We start from the raw sequence: 14,438 nt of genomic DNA, 5'->3' as shown, positions 1-14,438 counted from the left end.
GCGGGGAAGCTCAGTATTACTTCAGCATTTGGGGTTGGTTTGAGTGGCCAGGTCTTGTGAACAGTGGGATCCTTGCAATGGATGCAGGGGAACAGGGAGGGGTGAGAAATGCAAGGAGGTGGGTGTTTACTCATTGCCACGAGCAGTGGTTGGTTAGGAGTGGGCTCTAGTTTAGCCAGTCACATATCCAGTGTGACCTTGGGCCAGCAGCCTGACGTCTCTGAGCTGTAAAATGGGGAGGCCATGCCGTGGACCGAGTGTGACCTTGTATGTAAAGTGCACAGTGCGGGGCTATGGTCCAGGGGTGCAGGAAAGTGCATAGGAAGGGGCACCTGGTGTTGCCATTAGCAGAGCAGATAGGTGAGGCTCCAGCCCGTCCTGGGTTAGGCAGCCTCTGGGATTTCCAACATCCTGGTACTCTCAGCCTCTCAGCCTCGGGGTCTGTGTTGCCAGGGGATCCATTCCCTGCAGCCTGAGGCAGCTCTGGGAGGGCAGAAGCACGACTGGCAGAGGGGACAGGCACTCACTATTGCACACAGGCATCTGTCTTTGTGCAGATTCACAACAGCGCAGGGAGTTCTGTCTGCCCAGAACTGCAGACAGGGTGTCACTAAGGCTCCAGAGAGAGAGGGAGAGAGGCCTGGCTTAGTGCCCAAGACTCAGGGCCAGCACAGGGCTGCCCCTCCTGCCCAGGGCAAGGACCCCCACTCCAGCTGGACATCGCTCCCTCCGCAAACTGAGCAGCAGCCCCCACTGGAGCCTAGCTCAGACAAAGGATCACCACAGTGTCCCTGGCTGCCCTTTTCCCTCCTCCTATCTGTGTTTCCACCTTCTTTTACCTCAGGCCCATCTTAGGGGGTAGCTCCAAATCCCCAGCCTCAGCATGGCCAGCAGCCTCTCGGCCGGCCTGGAGCCGAGAAAGGGTCAGCTCTGGGACCTGTACTTCCTCCTCTGCACCAGCAAGGCTCCTGGGGGTTAGGGCCAGGCTCATAAATGCAGCTGCAAGAGTGACCGGCTGGACTTCCAGGTGCTGGGGGCAGGGAAGGAGATAACTGCAAGTCAGAGGGTATCCTGTGCCTGCATTAGTTTGAAGATCCTCTCCAAGGCTCCCCGGGGCCACGGGCGGGGACCCACCCCAGGGACACCTTCTCATTGCTGTTTCATGAACTGCCTTCTGTGTCCTGCTTTGGGGACTGGTGGCCGTGAGCCTGGAGCTGCTGGAGCTGCCAGACCACAAAGTCTAGCGGCTAGGAGCTGTCACAGTGCGCATAGCCCAGCACAATGTAACATCAGCCCAGGGCTGAGGCCACAGGGCTGGGGGACTGCCACCTCTGGGAGTTTCTGGAAGGAAGGAAGCCTGGGCCCAAGAGAGATAGGGAGGCTAGGCCTCATTCAAGATTTTAAAATTTTTATTTTTTCATGAGAGACACAGAGAGAGAGAGAGAGAGAGAGAGAGAGGCAGAGACACAGGCAGAGGGAGAAGCAGGCTCCATGCAAGGAGCCCGATGCGGGACTCAATCCCAGGACCCCGGGATCACGCCCTGAGCCGAAGGCAGACGCTAGCCTCAGACCACTGAGCCACCCAGGTGCCCTGGTTTCCTCAAGTTTTGTTCCAGGATTCGGTGTGGATTTAAAACATGGCTTAACAAACACATGTGGAGTGACAGGCCAGCCAGATCCTGAAGAGGAACTGCGTGAACAAGCTCCTTGATACTAGAGAAGGGACTTGCGCAGCGCTGTGAAGAGGAGCCTTCAGCGGGTGTCCCTCGCACTTCCATGTGGAAATGGAGTCTCAGGCCCTCCTCAGGCACGCTGAAGAACCTCCCACACCCAGGGCTGTTCCTCTCAGCACTGCATGAACATCAGGAAGCGCTGCCGGGGGCCCAGGCAGGAGCCGGGCATTCCTGCAGCTGGGCTGTCCTCACCACCCAGAGAAATAGGCTTCTCTCAACACTGGCTCCAGGGGCCCTTGGCTCCCGCAGAGAGCATCAACCAACCACAAGCCACTTCTGAGCAGGGGAGTTTGTTGTCTTAGCCCCTTGGGGCTGCTGTAACAAAATGCCGGACTGAGTGGCTTATAACAACAGGAACTTCTTTCTCACAGTCTGAAGGCTGGAAGTCAGAGGTCAGGGCCACCAGGGGCAGGCAAGGTCCCTCTTCCTGTTGCAGACCTAACAGTTGTGTCCTCAAGAATTAGAGGGGCCTGGGAGCTCTGTGGGGTCTCTTAGGATGTGCACAAATCCCACTCATGAGGGTGGAGTCTCCACAGACCCTAATCACCCTCCAAAGGCCCCACCTCATATCATTACCGTAAGCATTATGTTTTCAGCATATGAGTTTTGCAGGGGACAGAAACATTCAATCCATAGTGGACTTTTTAAAATTTATTTTTATTTTAAATTGTGGCAAAATGCAGGATGCCTGAATGGCTCAGTGGTTGAGCGTCTGCCTTCAGCTCAGGAGTGATCCTGGGGTCCTGGGGTCCTGTCTTCATGAATTTGACTACTCCAGGTACCTCATATAAGTGGAGTCATACAGTATTTATCATTTTGTGACAGGCTCATTACACATAGCACAATGTCCCCACGGTTCATTCATGCAGGTGTCCTTTTTAAGGCTGAATAATATTACATTGTGTGTATATGGTACCTTTTATCTATCCATCTGTCAATAGACACTTGGGTTAATTCCATCTTTTGCCTATTGTGAATAATACTGCTATGAATATGGGCATACAAATATCTCTTAGAGACCCTCCTTTCAAATCTTTCAGGAATATACACAAAAGTGGAACTGCTGGTCTCATGTGTGATGCTGTGATTTATAATAAGATACAGATTTGGTCTTCATCTCTGTTTCTGGCTCCTAAAACCCTTGTAATTTCCTAAGTGATAAGTGTGATAAAGGTGTCTCGATATTCCTAACAAACATCTTTCAATCACACCTGAGTTTATGTTAATGAGGTGACTTTCCGAAAGCACCTAATGGGTGCTGGTTTTTAGAGGAACCAACCTTGTGATTGTAGGGTTAACTTTCAGCCCCACCCATTTGGCTCAGGTCATGATCCCAGGATCCTGGGGTCAGCCCCACTTTGGGCTTCTTGCTCCGTGGGGAGCCCGCTTCTCCCTCTTCCTCTGCTGCTGGCCTTGCTTGTGCTCTCTCTCTTTCAAATAAATAAATAAAATCTTAAAAAAAAAAAAAAGAATTAGTTTGGGGTGCCTGGGTGGCTCAGTCAGTTGAGTGTCTAACCATTGATTTTGGCTCAGGTCTGATCTTTGGGTCGTGGGATTGAAGCTGGTGTTGGGCTTCAGTGGGGAGTCTGCTTGAGAGGCTCTCTCTCTCTCTCTCTCTCTCTCCCTCTCCCCCTCCCCCACCTTGCATGTGTGTGTGTGTGTGAGCACACACATGCACGCTTTCACAAATCTTTTTTTTTTTTCTTAAAGATTTTATTTATTTATTCATGAGAGACACACACAGAGGGGCAGAGACACAGGCAGAGGGAGAAGCAGATTCCCTGCAGGGAGCCCGATGTGGGACTTGATCCCCTGACCCAGGATGGCCCCTTGAGCCAGAGGCTCATGCTCAACTGCTGAGCCACCCAGGTGCCCCTCTCTCTCGAAAATCTTAAAAAAAAAAAAAAAAAATCATTCGTTTACACAGCAACCAGAAAAAGAGTGCAAATAAGACATAGGACAATGATTAGATTTTCCAGGACAGCAAGCTACACTTCCCTGGTTCCCCATGCATTACCTGTTATGAAAGAACACTGTCCAGAGAGTAATCCCATGGGCACAGTGACCTTGTTCATAAGCCTAGCAACTTTCCTCCTACCAATCACAAAAGAGTATACGAAACGAAGAAATTCCATTGCTAAATATAGTGAATGCCTGGTGTCACACCGAGGCAGGTGGACAGACCCCAAGCAGAGTCTGGGTGAGACCCTCCAGCCCGGCCTTGGCCCCCTGGAAAGGCAGAGTGACCGGCTACAGCTCTCAGAATTGTCTTGGTCTAGGATTGCTCAGTTACTGATTCAGCACCGTCTGTTTTGGTTTCAGAACCCTCCGTTCCTCCAAGAATATCTAACACCATTGGAGACTTTTTGGAGGGGCAACCCACAGGCTCCATCTGTGCTGTGGAACACAGAACTGCCAGAAGCATAATAAGGGCCAGGTCTCTGCTGTTGGCTGGTGGTGAGGCGGGTGGCTTGGAAGGAAGGAGTAAATGGCATTTACTTTGCTTTAATGTAAACTCCGTTTAGAACAGTCTAGAATTTAAACATTCTGATCCTGGATCTCATTCCAGGGTGCTTGGTTACTGGGGCAGTGACTACTGCTATAAGACAGTGTCTGATGCCCCCCGAGCCAGAGCGGGCTGTGTAGGTTACTGCTTTACTCTTGGCCTGGGCTTCCTCACCCAGTGAAACTGGGAAGGGAGCCACCCAACACATGTAGCACATGAGGGGTCTCACATGGAGCAGGAACTCAATAAATGGTCACCATCAGGACGCCTGGGCGGCTCAGCTGTTAAGTGTCTGCCTTTGGCTCAGGGCATGATCCCAGGATCTTGGGATCGAGTCCCACGTCAGGCTCCTTGCATGGAGCCTGCTTCTCCCTCTGCCTGTGTCTCTGCCTCTCCCTCTCTCTCTCTGTGTCTCTCATGAATAAATAAACAGAATCTTTAAAAAAAAAATGAAACAGTGGGGATCCCTGAGTGGCTCAGTGGTTTGGCACCTGCCTTTGACTCAGGGCGTGATCCTGGAGTCCCAGGATTGAGTCCCACGTCGGGCTCGCTGCGTGGAGCCTGCTTCTCCCTCTGCCTGTGTCTCTGCCTCTCTCTGTGTGTCTCTCATGAATAAATACATAAAATTAAAAAAAAAAAAAAAACATGACTGAAAGAGACAGTGACTGAGGACCAAAGCATAGAATCAGAAATTCCTACAAAGGGGATCCCTGGGTGGTGCAGTGGTTTAGCGCCTGCCTTTGGCCCAGGGCGCGATCCTGGAGACCCGGGATCGAATCCCACGTCGGGCTCCCAGTGCATGGAGCCTGCTTCTCCCTCTGCCTATGTCTCTGCCTCTCCCTCTCTCTCTGTGACTATCATAAATAAATAAAAATTTAAAAAAAAGAGAGAGAAATTCCTACAAAGAACCCCATGCCCTCGTGCCTTATTCCAGCAGGTTTCCAGTGTGACCCCAACCCTAACTCAAGGGTCTACTCCCCAAGTTGGCCCAAACCCATCTCCCTCTCCCCAGGTTCTGAACAGACTTCCAGAGCAACAGCACATGCATCAGATTTTGAGCTGGGAGCTCATAAAGCCAAAGAGTGTGGTAGCAGGAAGAGAGGAGAACAGTATGATTGATAAAGTGCCCTCCTCACACGCCTTAAATACACTGCCACTGAGCAGGGAGCATCTGCAAAGAAAGAGGCCTGTAGTCTCTGAGCTGGAGAGACATTTCCACTAAGGAGAAAGAAGAGCTCCCTGGCCCACAAGCAGTGCCCTGTTGTTGCCTAGGACCCAGGACAAGCTTTATGCACTGTCCTCGAATGTGAGACCATTACAGATCTTAATGCAAGTGCCACTGCCTGGGACCCAGAAGACTCCAGAAACCTTTCTCCTCCGACTCTCCAAGGTAAAGCCACACCAGGAGTCACCACGGACACCATGAATGGGTGCTGATTGATTTATTAGACTTGAGTGCTTTAGTACAGAACGGTACGGAGATGATACATGTTTGTGCTTCAATACTTTCCAACACTGAGATTCTGAGAATTTCAAGGTAAACAAGTTTCAAGACAGACTAGCTTTTTTAAAATATCCTTTTGATAAATTATTTTTATATAAATAACAGAGAAAGAAAACCCAACATGTTCAACGCGCAAGGCCCTGAAGCGTGAGCCCTGTTTGGTCAAGGGGAGGGAACAAAACAAGCAGTGACAGCAAGAAACAAACCAGTGCAAGCACCTACAGTTCTGTCCTAAGGAAACAAGATATCTTAAGAGGGAAAAGGGAGACAGAGAGAAGAGGCCTGAAAACTAATCTGAGTGCGCAGGGGAGATTCTGAAGCCTTGAGAAGAGAATACCACGAAGCACCTAACGGGAAGGAACACGCTCTGAAGGAAAGCGGGTGGCCGCGTGGAACTAGCACACACCACGTCTGCAAGGACATCACGAGACAGTAATATGCACACGGTCTGCGGGGATTCAGGGGCAGTGGGGGGGCTGGGCAGGGGACATTTTTGTGACTTCCACTGTCATATTTTTCGACAACAGCAGCAGAACATGTGGTGCGCTCACCATCGGAGAGCGGAGAGCTGCTGAGTCTTGAGGATGACGAGGCATCCTTTCTGCATTTGCTTCTTTCATTTTTGCTTTAGAGCTAAGATTTATACAGAGAGTAAAATGATCATTTTCTCTTACAAGCACGACGACATATGACCCCACACTACACAAAATAAAGTATTATGAAGTATCTTAAACTGAGGATAATCTGAATGGGAACAGGGTCTGCAGAAATCCAATGGGCTGTTTTTCTGGCGGTTTCAAGTCTTAGGGGCCCAGACCCTTCTCTAAGGAAGGGCGCCTCTGCCCGGGAGCCCTCGGAAACCATTCTGTTCTCGTTTGTTCCTGACCCTGGAGCTCCACCTGTGCTGACCCCACTGAGCAAGAGGAGCTCTGCTCGGGGTGGGGCCCCAGGGAAGGGAAGGGTCTGGCCCAAAAGCCCAGCCTAACTGCTTCTCCAAGAGACGAAGGTCCTGGGGGGAGTTTGCTCTTTGGCTGCAGGATTACTTCCCTCAGGATCATAGCACTGTGGACACGGGCCAGGGAGGGAGCAGCGACAGGCTGCATGCACGTGGGCCAGCACCGAGCCTGACTTCACAGGATCTCTCCACCCCCTCCCACAGCCCGGCACAGGAGGATGAGCCACTGCAGGAGGCTAAGGGATCGCTTCCAGCTCAAACCCTGCAAGATGTCATCTGATCTTCGCTGCCACACTTATCTGGATGAGGGGTATGAACTGGAGTGAAGACAACAGATTAATCCTCAGTTTGAAATATTCCAGGAACAGATATCTCTGTGATTCCCCAAAACAACAGGAAACAACCCAAAACAGAATTTTGTAAAACACCCAAATGTCTACCTTCCCATACTCAAGCAATTTGCGCATGTTGCACTGGGCTATATACAAGGTCACGGAATTGTAATAATGGGGAGAAGGTGTCCATTCATTCTAGACAGTTTCACAACTCCAGCAGTGTGTCCCTTGCGTAGGAACTTCTCCTCTTAGGACACATATAGAAGTTACTCTTTTAAAAAACACAATGCATTATTTTCTTTTGTTTCACACAAGAAGAGGGCATCATTAAACACGAGAACGCAGCGGCGACAGTACCGGCCAGGGCGTGCAGAGCTGGGGGAGGCGGTGGAGGGACAGGGTCAGCAAAGTAACCAAGGCGGGCAGCGGCAGGGGCTGTGGAGCACTGTGGGAAGAGGGTTCGTTTTTTTGGAGGGGTGGCTTATTTTTTTTAACTGCTTATTTCTTCATCTGTTTTATTCAGTTTCTTCAGCGTGTCCAGCAGTTTCTGTGGGGTGAGAATGTGCGTGGATCCTGGGGGGCAGAAAATACAGTGAGCTTGCTGGCTCCAGTTCTTACCACATCTCCTTTCCCGCTCTTCAGTTCCCACCTCTGCATCTGTTCTCCCACCCCCACCCCCCACCCCTGGTCCCGCTCTAGAGGAAGCAGGGAGTGGGTCATGGGTTGGGTGTTGGGGCCACATCACAATAGGCCTGGGGGTCATTTGAGGACTGTAGATAAATAAAACACATCCTCCAGCTCAGGCAGGGTCCCAGGCTGTACCAAGGAGGGAACCCGCCTCTCCATGTGGGCTCAGCGTCAGTCATCTGCCAGGGTGTGGGGGGCAGGGGGCAGGGGGCCAGGGCAGCTGAATTTCTGATTTTCTCTTACACTCGAGGTGAAGCCAGGGAGAGAAATTCCAAACCATATGGCAGGGGAAAGATTGGGAAGGGGGTGCGCGGGTTGGTAGGGGGCCGTATATGGGAAGGATGGTGCCTGCCAGGGAGGAAGTGATGGGCAGGGCACCCTGGGGGAAGCCACTGACCTCTGGGAGACAGTGGGCTGATGCTGCCCTCATGGGTGGGACCTCAGGTGTGAAAGGGAAAGGGCCAGGGTACCTGAGGCCTTACCTTGCAGAGACCGCACATTGTAAGAGATTAGAAATGCTTGCCAAAAACTTAAGCTAATGGAGTTAGATATACTTTTACTGCAAAAATAAAAAAATAAAATAAATAAATGAAGTCTTTTTTCATAAGGAGAGAGAGCTAATAAGTGCAGTAAAAAAAGATGCATGGACTGTGTGGTTTGGACATGGACTTTACTCAAACAGAACAGAAGTGACCAGTGTGTGAACATGAGGCCTGCACACATGCAGTGGGCTTCAAAGAAAGAGGTCCCGGTGGGAGAGAAGAACTGAACAAAAGAGACCCGTACTTGAAAATGTGCCTCCCTGGAGGTGCAGGGCGGAGGAATGGGCCTTGTGGGGGTGGGGACAGACACTGAAGAGTGCCAGATTTCCACCCTGAGGGCAGGCAAAAGAAAGCCTTGGCTGGCTCATTGGGGTGATTCGGAACACCAGATCCCTGTGCCTTTGATCACTACGTGCTCAGCTGACCCGAGGCTGCTGGGAGTGCAGGCCTTGAACCTTCCTGGTCCATCCAGATGGGCAGAAAACTTGTAAAGCCCTCTCCAGCGTGAGGGGCTTCTTCCAACATCCCGCCTTCTGTGGTTCAAGCCCTAGCCACCCTTGTCACTGCCCTGAGTGAGGAACCAGTCTATGGCTGCTTCCTGGAGGAGCCAAGCTTACAGCCTGCACCAGCCCCTGTGCTCTAAGCTGACCCATCTCTCTGCAGACCTGAGGCTCCTTCAGCAAATGCCACAGGGCTTTCAGCAGTGGGTCCCTGGGCATTCTAACAGCACCGCCCTCCTCTAAAGGTACCAAAGGTAGACTCATTTCTGTGATCTTACTCATCTTCCTTGTCCTAAAGAAGGCCAAAGGCTACTCCACAAATGAGAAAACAGAAATAAACATTGCCAAATTCTTGACAGTAAACCATTGCCACAGTGAGTGCCTTCCAAATCTCAAATTCCATGTGGTCTGTGTGTCTACATCCAGACAGCCAGCCTCTGGGTACCTTGTGCAGGTTAGCCTGGGGGCTTTCCAGGTAAAGGCAACAACAGTGCACATGTGGGGAACCTGTCCCTAATGCCCTCCCACACTATCCAGCTGAGTTCCAGGAAATAAGACAGAGACTCAACTTAGCCAAAAAATCACAAGGGAGCCTCGCCTATCCCAAAGTGTCCCCTACCCTTGCTTACGTGCACAATCAAGATCCGAGGGAGGCCCAACAAGGTTAAGGAATCCACGCTCTACAACTCTCTGTCATCTGATGGCTGACCACCTGGTGTTGCCAGGTGTGACCAAAAGAAGATGATGTCCAGGACTAAGGATCTCTGCAACAGGCCTGGGCATTTGGGCGCAAAAACTCACCCGGTGTCTTTAGAGGATCCAGGCCAGCTGGTGTTAATTCAAATCACCTGAGAGCTAATTCTTGGACCCCCCCCCCCCCGCCCCCGCAATCCTGTTTTATATTAGTATCTTGGTCAAGCTTTTCACCACCACAAACACCGCAAATGGACCTGGGTGAGTCCACCATACACATATTGCAGACCCGCATCTTGAACCCACGGGGAGCTGACCAGGTAGGTCCCTCTTTTTTGTTGTCATTGTCATTTTTGTTTTTGTTTGAGGGTCCCTCTTATGCTACATAACCGCAAGACTGAGAAATGTAAACAGTGGTCTCCAGACACCAAGTCATCCAAAAGACTGCTGAGGCTGGGGGCCAGATGCTGTGAGCTCTGCCAGGACAAAATCTCTCTTCACTGAGAGAGCCCAAAAATCAGTCTTCTTACAGATCAGCTAGTCTAGGCTTTCCTAGGTTTGGTTGAAACAGACCTACCAACTCAGAAGATCCAGGGAGGCACCAGGGAATGTGTACATTTAATGTGTACAGCCACCCAGCGGAGTCTGAGATCTACCAGGTTTGGGAAACATGCTCTGGCCTGCCCCACATCTTAAAGAGGGGAGAATGAAGCCCAGAGCAGCACTGTGCTCGTTCATAGCCCTTTGGTGGCACAGCCAGGCCCAGCAGCCATGCCACTGGTCTCAATTCTGGGCACCCTGGGCTCCTAGCCCTGGGAGGGGACATGCAAGTGAATGCTTAGATAGCAGCTGGGTAAGGGGTTGGCTCTGAATGGATTCAAATCTGAGTCCCACTGAAAAATGAGATTTGTCTGACCCCAATTGGGAATAAAGCAAAATAGTCAACATAAAAAACAAAAACTGGGATCCCTGGGTGGCGCAGCGGTTTGGCGCCTGCCTTTGCCCCAGGGCGTGATCCTGGAGACCTGGGATCGAATCCCACATCGGGCTCCCGGTGCATGGAGCCTGCTTCTTCCTCTGCCTATGTCTCTGCCTCGCTCTCTTTCTCTCTGTGACTATCATAAATAAATAAAAAAAAACAAAAACAAAAACTTTCTCCCAAGTGCAAGTGCTGTGTAACAGATTTTCAGCACACCTGACTAGCTTTATACAGCCCCTTGGACATTCCCTCATGATTGGTACTTTTTTTTTTTTTTTAAAGATTGTATTTATTTATTCATGAGAGACAGAGAGAGAGGCAGAGACACAGGCAGAGGGAGAAGCAGGCTCCATGCAGGGATCCTGATGTGGGACTCGATCCCGGGTCTCCAGGATCAGGCCCTGGGCCAAAGGCAGGCATTAAACTGCTGAGCCACCCAGGGATCCCATGATTGGTACTTTTAACATAAACCCCCCAGAGCTTGGGGTGAAGATCTAATGCAAAGACTTCACTTCTGGACAATGTGGAGGGATGACTGATTAATGGGATTAAGGTGGGGCTTGGTGGCATCTGTGTACTTCGGCTGCTGACACCCACTCCCCTGAACTGGCACCTGGGGGAGAGAAGTGCCAGAGGACAGAGTAGGTGCTGGGGCCACTCTCATGCAGGGCCTGCCGGGGACACTCATCCACTGCTGAGCGGGGAAACTTGTCTCTTAGAAACTAAGTCACTGTAGACTGTGACAGGAGACAACCCCAGCCCTCTCCTGTCCTGCCTTGTCCTCATCTTTGGTCACCTGGATAATCAGAACGGGGCAAGTCATAGTTTTATCTGCCTCCTGACCTCCCCAGGATTAGGGCTCTGTGCCTTGCTTTTTCCTAATAGAACTCTCTAAAACACAGCACTGCCCAGAAAAACATTTCAGAAGCCAAGAGTACACAACTCAAGTCTATTTGTGTTCTCTGCTCAGATGGCTGCTGAGATGCTTTAGTGCTGACTGAACATAAAACAAAGGAAACCAGCCTGAGAAGGACAGGCTGCTTCTGAAGCAGGGATTCTCAGAGCGAATCCTAGCTGGAGCCCCTGGAGTCTGGGTTTGGGTCTTTCAGACCCTGCGAGCAGTCTGCCACTGCAGCAGCCTGGACTGAACATCTGTCCTTCTGAAAGTCTTAAAATACATCCCACAGCAAATGCTGATCACCTGCCTGCCATGTGTACACAAAACCAGATGTCTCTGATTACCAACCAATCCAGGTACTTCTAAACAATGAATATATCTTTTTAAACGATGACTATTTTTTAACATTTGCTTTTATTCACCACCCACTAGTTTTACTTTCTAGGGGAAGGCAGCTGGGCAGGATGGGAGGCAGCCCAAGGCCACAGTCAGCCCACCGTGGACCATGGACCGTGGACCGTGGACCATGGACCATGCAGGCTCATCCCACATGCTGTTTCTTCCCTCACTACTGCCCTAGGGGAGCCATCTCTTGGCCACAGAAAGGAAAGAGGAGACAAACGGCACAGCTGCCTATTCTGACCTTTAGAGGGAGTCCTTTTTTGGACTGAGTGGTTCTCTTTATACAAACAAGCATGCTTCTGGTGCTCCCTGGTCATGGCTTTGATGGCCCAATCACCTGAGGTTCATCAGAGAGCGCAAATGCATGAGGATAGGCCTGCAATCTTTGAGGCACCTGGTCTGGATTAGGGAATTAGACAGGGTTTGAGGAGCCTGGGGCCCTGCAATCCAGCCTTTGCTTTCTGCATACTGTGTGCAAGTGTGTGTATATGGCGGGGGGTGGAGGTGTGTGGCTCCTGCAGTCACACAGGTACTCCTGGCAGAGCTGGGGCTAGAGTCCAGCTCTTGCCACTGCTCACAGGTGACTCATGCTCCATGACTCACCAGGCCACATCTCAGCCTGGGTGGAGGCGGGAGAGGGGGTTGGGGTGGGGGTGGACACTATGCATGGAGTACACGAGGTCAGGCACATAGAATGTGGCCTCATCACCAGACTCCATGAGAAAGCTTCAGAATAACTGATGCTACAACACAGTTCTTCAGTAACCATCTGTCACAACACATCAGAGGAGGTGTCCAGCCACAAATGAGGGATGGAAAGAGAGAGGAAGGAATGAGGACAAGAATAAACTCTGGGTAATCTACCAGACAGACACCAGGTCCTGGGTAACAGGCAAAGGCACAAGCGTGGTGGAAGAAAGGACACTCTTGCAAACAGCACACAGTGTTAAGAACAGATTTTAACCCAAAGGTTCTCAGATCTCACTAAGAGACTTCAGTGGGAGAGGGTGGGTGTGATGACTCAACTTCGGAAAAAATCCACAGGAGAATGAAAATAAAAGCAATTACTGAAAAAGTAAGTGACTATTAAGGGTCATTTTCCCCAGGCAAACATGAGACGCGGGCTTTCCACTGGTGGCTGGAGTTCACTAGGTACATGGTGGTTCCTGACCCCATCATGCCTTAGAAACTGTTCCTCAGGATAAGTGCCTGTCCTGGGAAAACGGAATTTTCATGTCTAACTACCACTGATGTGGAGTCTATTCTGATGCGCTCCAATAAGCCTTCCTCATGATCAGGTGCCCGTGGACATCTCCACTGGAGTTCTGTCTTCTTAGACATGACAGTTCCTTGAACGCCTGCTGGCCTCACTCTCAAGTTCCCATACCACGTCACAAGCAGGATGCTATGTGTTCCCTGCCTGGTGCCCACAAATTCACCCCGGGCCAGCAGACTTGTGTGCCATGCTCCCAGCATCCATCAGCTGGAGGGATGGAGGACTGGTCACAGCAGTTATGATCAGTGTTGGTCTGAAACCCAGGGGGCTGCACTGCCTGAATGAGCAGCAGGTGACCTAGGGCACAAGTGAGCTGGCAGGCCGGGGCCCAGAGGCTCTCGCGGCAGGGTCTGTGAAGGCAGCACCAGACACATTTTCAATCGGTGTTAAGAACTGCAAGCATTTTCTTGTTGAAAGAAAATCAAATAAAGAAACTAAAAAAGAAAAAATAAAGGAAAAGAGTGACGGAATAATCAAAGAAAACCCTTCAGAGTGGAAGAGTTTCTTTTCTGTAATAAGCTGCTTTTACTTTGTTTCTTTGGCTCTCACTCCATTGTTGGAGCCTGATCCTCAAAAGATACCCTAGAGGACTCCCTGAAGTCGGGGTGTCTCAGGTCCATGAGAAATTTGGTGGGAGTGAGAATGTGAGTAGAACCTGCGGGAGAACAGAGTCCAGCTGACTGCTTGAACAAAGGTACGTTATAGGAACATGCCAACTCAGGCCTACGTTTTATGCAGCCAATGAGGTGTAAGAAAGCAAGAGGCAGGCACGCGCACACAGGCCGCGAGGACAGCCAGCATGCACAAAGCAGGTGAGGCCACGCTGCGGACGTCAGCTGTCTGCACAAGGCCTCTCCATGAACCTGCATGGGCAACTGCTTCGCCCCCAGTATTCCACCCCCCAACAGGGAACTGCAAGTCAGGACCAAAGTCGAAGAGGGAGATCTACACCAAAGCCTGGCTGTGACAGCTGCTGCCCAGGAAAGCTGTGTTTGAGCTGAGAGTTACCTGACACACGCATGCAACACACATGAGCAGGGGACAGAGAGAACGATATCACATGGACCATGTAACAAAAAGGAAAAAACAATATGGGGAGAAATGGTGACCAGCTGGGAAAGTTCCAGGGAATGGGAAGGGGAAAGGGAGGATGGCCAATCTTCCCACTGAATGGTGGTATCTCGAAACGGGGCTGCCAGTGCCAGGTCCATCTTGACACACCCAAGAATGGCCACACAGGCTGGCCTGCAGAACCTGCTTACTCAGAGCTTAGGGGGCACTGTGACTTGGTCACCCCAAAGTGGAGGTATAAAACTGACATGGCTACTAGAGATAAGGGGAAAGGCCGGGGCAGGATGTGCTGACACCCTTTTGTCAATCAGTGTCACGAGGCAGCCCGGCCGGGTGCAAATCCATTTTGTTAAGGGT

At 50.9% G+C, this 14,438-nt stretch overlaps 1 protein-coding gene across 3 annotated transcripts in view; it reads right to left on the bottom strand.

Moving 5' to 3' along the window:
- Positions 1-5,666: 5,666 nt before the first annotated feature.
- Positions 5,667-14,438, bottom strand: part of STXBP1 (syntaxin binding protein 1) — a 74,269-nt gene continuing 65,497 nt past the window's right edge. For 2 of the 3 annotated variants that reach the window (XM_072778017.1, XM_072778018.1), the window contains one exon: positions 5,667-7,606. In XM_072778017.1, coding sequence (XP_072634118.1) covers positions 7,524-7,606 — 83 coding nt within the window. In that variant the 3' untranslated portion in view covers positions 5,667-7,523. Of the gene's footprint in view, positions 7,607-13,539; positions 13,666-14,438 lie in introns of all 3 variants that reach the window. The other variant, XM_072778016.1, reaches the window with a different exon arrangement.

This window comes from Canis lupus, chromosome 16, assembly GCF_048164855.1.
Source record: "Canis lupus baileyi chromosome 16, mCanLup2.hap1, whole genome shotgun sequence".
Classification (NCBI taxonomy): Eukaryota; Metazoa; Chordata; class Mammalia; order Carnivora; family Canidae; genus Canis; species Canis lupus.
Note: the sequence above shows the minus strand (reverse complement) of the source record. Positions and strands in the feature narration are given on the sequence as shown.